Source organism: Pollicipes pollicipes, unplaced genomic scaffold (assembly GCF_011947565.3).
Source record: "Pollicipes pollicipes isolate AB1234 unplaced genomic scaffold, Ppol_2.1 Scaffold_4740;HRSCAF=5597_pilon_pilon_pilon, whole genome shotgun sequence".
NCBI classification, from domain to species: Eukaryota; Metazoa; Arthropoda; class Thecostraca; order Pollicipedomorpha; family Pollicipedidae; genus Pollicipes; species Pollicipes pollicipes.
Genome location: NW_023596545.1, coordinates 878,418 through 883,450, shown reverse-complemented (window position 1 = coordinate 883,450; position 5,033 = coordinate 878,418). Strand labels below are relative to the sequence as shown.

General features: G+C 55.0%; 1 protein-coding gene across 1 annotated transcript; it reads left to right on the top strand.

The window, feature by feature from the left end:
- The first annotated feature begins 2,174 nt into the window (after window positions 1-2,174).
- Window positions 2,175-4,618, top strand: LOC119098841 (putative inactive tRNA-specific adenosine deaminase-like protein 3). Its single transcript, XM_037221889.1, has 4 exons — window positions 2,175-2,198; window positions 2,351-2,617; window positions 2,690-2,812; window positions 2,987-4,618. Exons 1-4 carry the CDS (start codon window positions 2,175-2,177, stop codon window positions 3,329-3,331), a joined length of 759 nt encoding a protein of 252 aa, XP_037077784.1. The 3' UTR covers window positions 3,332-4,618.
- Window positions 4,619-5,033: the final 415 nt, after the last annotated feature.

Below are 5,033 nucleotides of genomic sequence, written 5' to 3'. Positions count from 1 at the left end.
CGTGTACCTGTGTTTTACTTCCGGTTCTGTTTTTCGAATCACGTTCATTGCTATAATTGCATACTCGCTCGGCGAATATAAGTGCCCTTTGCTTGTTTCCTAATGTTTGATGTAAACCACAGCCGGTGATCTGTATGCGCCCGTTCTTAGTGGTTATCTGTCTGGCTTGGGCCTCTTGAGCTCCGCCTGCACGTCGTCGCTCGACCAATCGGGTGAAAAGCTTTTTTAAACAAATACAAATGTTGACCCTCGGATGATTTGAACTGTTTCTGCGTAGTGCGAACACACTGCGAAACGCTATGAAGAGAAAATTATTCAGCCATCGCTACCATTGTTTTTCTTTGTAAGTGCATCCCCCGATCCTGCGCACCGAGCCCCTATGAATCGTGGCAGTCTGAGGGCCACAGAGCGTGATCATGGTACCTTCAGGTCATACGAGAAGTCTTGCTGCTACGTCCAACGTTATCACCTTTTTCAACTTCCAAATAAGGGCATTTCGTGTCGAAAGTCGGCGAGCAGGATTTACCTGCAGCATAACTGACAGAAATCAGCTTGTGCACATCTTACAGTCAGAGGCACAGCTTCCGTCTGTGCAGATTCTCATTATCACGACGTGCCTTCTTTGCACGTGTTAGACATTATTCCTGAGGTCTAAGTAACCCTGGAATTGACATCTGCGTGAGGCATTGGCGTGTCCGTTTTTGTTTTTTGCTGCTTTTGCTTTTTGTGCTGAATTTCCTGACAAAAAAATGCCCCGGGTTGACCATATCATGAGGGAAGCGGAAGTGGTCGCATTGGTGGCAGCACTCACTGCCGTGGGGAATATAGCGCGCATGAGACGTAAGTGGGCCCAACGTAAGCGCCGCCGCCGCTAGATAGGCTTGGCGATATGTACATGTACGGCCGGCGTTGACGTGTGGTTGCGGTCAGTTGTACGTGGCTTGTTGCGATTATTCGGTGCCACAAATTGCTTCGACCTGGACTGTTCTCAGTGCCCCCAAAAATAGACAGGAACGTATGTGTGCCTCAGGGTCTGTTGAGGTTTTGGGGTCTTCCGATGCCTTTCGAGTACTTACGTTGCCTTGCCCTTTGTGGGAGCTTTGATTTAATCGCCGATTCGTGATGATGATTGGGGTTTTAGGGCGCGTCGACTTCTAGGGTCATTTTGCGCCCATGAATCGCCGATTCAGAACTTTGTTGGCTAAATTCAAGGTTTGACATCTAATGAGGGTATTTTTCTCACTTTAAAGTATGTATTTTGCATCAGTTATCATTATAATGAGCTGCAGTGAGATTTGGTTTGGAATGAGAATTGAAACGAAAACGTGTTTCACACCAATTGGGTGATGGGCTGCAGGGGAATTATTGGGAAGGTCAATTTTGATGGTAACTTTAGGTTGAGTTAGGTTGCAAGCTCTGTTAAGTGATGTGTGCATCATTATCTTTCTGCTTATTATGGAAGCATTTGCTTGAAAATCAATGGGTAGCTTGCATCTGTGACATAATGTTTACAAAGCACTCAGTGCTTTGTTTTTTGGCTCAATGCTTTGATGTAGCGAACACTTCTGTATATTCCATTACCCGATCACTGCAAGCTGAGTGTCCACTAGGTACTTCATCTTACAAGATGGACTCTGCCATGATCTCTTCACACTTTCCAATAATCATGTTCTATTGGGATGTGATGTAATGCCTCATTCATATGATGTAAAAAGACTTATCTGATGATTAGGCTGATATAGTTTGAATGTCAGGGCATATTCCACAAATTTATGTTTCACTTTTAAAAGTCAGTTATGAACCTGTAGCCAAGATGTTTCAGTTCAGGATAAGCAGGCCACAAAAGTATTGACTTTTGAGCTCCATTGCAATGCCTGTGGCATAATCAAATTTAGTTATCATGGAGGTACAAAGCAAATGTGTCCTCAATAAAGGGGGTGCCTTGTGACCTAACCTCTCCCCTGTGATGACAGCAACAATTCACTTGCCTCCTTGATTTAACTCTGGTAATTTGGTACCCCAGGACATGTGTGTCCCGCCAGTCATTGGTCGATCTCACACAAGCAGTAAGTCTTGGTGACATCTTTGATCTCAACAGGGAGGACTCCCTTTGAAATCCCTAATTGATTGCAGAGGCTCAGATAGGTTCTGATTTTCCCATTGTCCATTCCAGGATGACATCGGCCGTGCTTCCGAGGGTTGGCGAATGGCGACGGACGCCAGCTCAGCAGGCGCCGGCGTGCCGGAGCCTCCGCCGCCGAAGCGGCGTCGCTTGGAGCGCAAGATGGACAGCTCGTCGCCCGACAGAGCCGACGTCGGCCCCGACGGCAGTCCAGCGGCCTGCTGCGAGCCCGTGCTGGCGGACAGCGTGACGCGCGTGCTGCCCGTCACCACCGCACTGGTGGCCCGCATCTGCGACAAGCGGCAGACGCCCGAGCTGGTGAGCTGGCTGGCCACGAACGTGCCGGTGCCGGCGCTCGGACACCTGAAGCGTGTAAAGAGCGTCCAGCTGGGGGACGGGACGGCGCTCTTCGTCCTCATCGACCTGCTGGAGTGCGTGTTTCCGGCGCTGGCGCTGAAGCCGCCGGTCGAGCCGGGTGGTGCGGCGCCGCAGCCGCTGTCGGCCCCGTGCGTGCTGCCGGCGCTGGCGGCGGCGCTAGCAGGCCGCGGGCTGCCGCTCCGTCTGCAGGGGCTGGCCGACACCCTGTACGCGGCGCCGGTGGCGGCCGGCCGGCCCCTCACGCGACGCCAGTACACCCAGTCAGCGGCTCTCTGGCCCACCGTGTTCCACCGCGACCAGCGGCTGGAGGCGGCCCTCGCGGCGGCGCCGGCCGGCCGGCGCCGCCTGGCTGGCTGGATGGCGGCGGCGGCGCGCGCGGCCGCCCGCTCCACCGGCCGGTCGCGGGTTGGCTGTGTCATCGTGGACCCGGCCGCCGACCGGCTGGTGGCCGAGGCGGCCGACGCGCGCGGCGAGCACGCACTGCAGCACGCCGTCATGCGCGCCGTGGACGCGGTGGCGGCGGCGCAGGGCGGCGGCGCGTGGCTGCAGCCGGCCGCGCCGCCGCCACCGCCGCAACCGGCGCCCGCCGCCGCGCCGTACCTCTGCACCGGGTACGAGGCGTTTGTGACGCGCGAGCCGTGCGTCATGTGCGCCATGGCGCTGCTGCATTCGCGCATCGGACGGGTCTACTACGGCCGGCGGCGGCCCGACGGCGCGCTCGGCTCCCTCTGCAAGCTGCACGTGACCGAAGGGCTCAACCACCGCTTCGAGGTGTTCGCTGGCCTGTGTGAGGAGCTTTGTGAGCAGGTGGGGGGTGAGGATGGCTCGTGACCCTTGTTCGGCGCCGCTGGACGACTGGTGACCCTAGCTCAGCGCTGCTGAAAGGGTGGTGGCCCGGGGTCGGCACCAAACTAGTTCATCAGGTCATTTCGGCAGATGGGCAGCCGGTGACCACTTCCACGCCGCCGCATTCAGTGCAATTTGTTTTTAACAACGGAATGTGCCTCCGGCAGAGCATCTCGGGGTTTCCTTGAGCGGGTAGTGTGCCTGTCGTAAGGCCGCCAGAGGTACAAAGCAACGACTGATGTCCTCCAGGGATGCCGCCCACTATGATGTCACCCGCTATTCGACCATTGTGTGGAGTGATACTGGCCCTTTTGGATACAGATATGAGGGTGTGCGTTGTTTTCCGTCCGCCCACGCGCAATGGTCCTCCCCGGGTAATCAGTGGAGATCAAGAGCGGTGGCGTCCTCCGATTCGCCGAATCACCGGCCCGCCGTGAGCGGCTCAGTCGCCGGCGCGTTGATGACAACCAATGGGACCGGCGAATTCCCGACGAGTAACTCTGAAGAATGGTGGTGAGGGGCGCCAGGCACGGACCCAGTGTCACTAACAAGCATCTCTAACGGAGACGCCGCCCAATCCAGCTATGCACTGTTTTGCTTGCAAGCTTTCCAAATTACAAATAACACATACCGTCGGCATCGATGCCCACTACCTCGTGGCCGTTTCATTTACGGATAAAGTGGCACGGCCCATGTTAACAGGCATGCAGAGGGGTGGCACGGCCCATGTTAACGTATGCAGAGGGGTGGCACGGCCCATGTTAACAGGCATGCAGAGGGGTGGCACGGCCCATGTTAACAGGCATGCAGAGTGGTGGCACGGTCCATGTTAACAGGCATGCAGAGTGGTGGCACGGTCCATGTTAACAGGCGTGCAGAGGGGTGACACGGGCCATGTTAACAGGCATGCAGAGTGGTGGCACGGCCCATGTTAACAGGTATGCAGAATGGCGACACGGCCCATGTTAACAGGCATGCAGAGTGGTGGCACGGCCCATGTTAACAGGCATACAGAGGGGTGGCACGGTCCATGTTAACAGGCGTGCAGAGGGGTGACACGGCCCATGTTAACAGGTATGCGGAATGGCGACACGGCCCATGTTGACAGGCATGCAGAGGGGTGGCACGTCCGCGAGACAGGTTGCCGCGCTGTTGTCACGAGTGCAAGGACGGGAATTTCATATTACCCAAGTCTCCAGCTTTTTTCGGATTCGAAGGATCATAATCTTATTCAGTACACCAACTAACGTCTGTGAAATCTTCTGGCCGCTTCAGGTCAGGCTAATGCCAAATTCAAGATCAATTGACGTGGAACCCCATGCCGCCCACGTTAATGGCCGATTTCGTTATTTAGGCATCTGAATTTTCCAACCGCGTAAACTAGCGTCCATCGCCAGTATGTTGATAAATCTTGACGTCTCAAGTTTGATCTTAACGGCCAAATTCAATGTCAAGTGATTGGCACACCTCGTCACCTAAAAGTGACTAGTCTTTTTCGGATGCAGGCGTTGTGCGAACGAATTGGATGCGAAGCTCTCCCCGGTCATGATTTGTAACGGCATTCGGCGGCAGCGTCAGCAGTCCACATACAAACCAGGCATGTCGTTAGACTTTATGTGATTAATGAATGACGGGCTATCCCGTGAGGATTGTTTCGTGTGGATATTATGTCACTCGTGTAGATATT

Excerpts from the sequence above, each read along its gene's own strand:
- LOC119098841 (XM_037221889.1), top strand. The coding sequence starts at position 2,175 with ATGACATCGGCCGTGCTTCCGAGG. Across the intron at positions 2,618-2,689 it reads GTGGTGCGGCGCCGCAGCCG|GGGCTGGCCGACACCCTGTA; the intron begins CTGTCGGCCCCG and ends CTCCGTCTGCAG. Across the intron at positions 2,813-2,986 it reads GCGACCAGCGGCTGGAGGCG|CACGCCGTCATGCGCGCCGT; the intron begins GCCCTCGCGGCG and ends CACGCACTGCAG.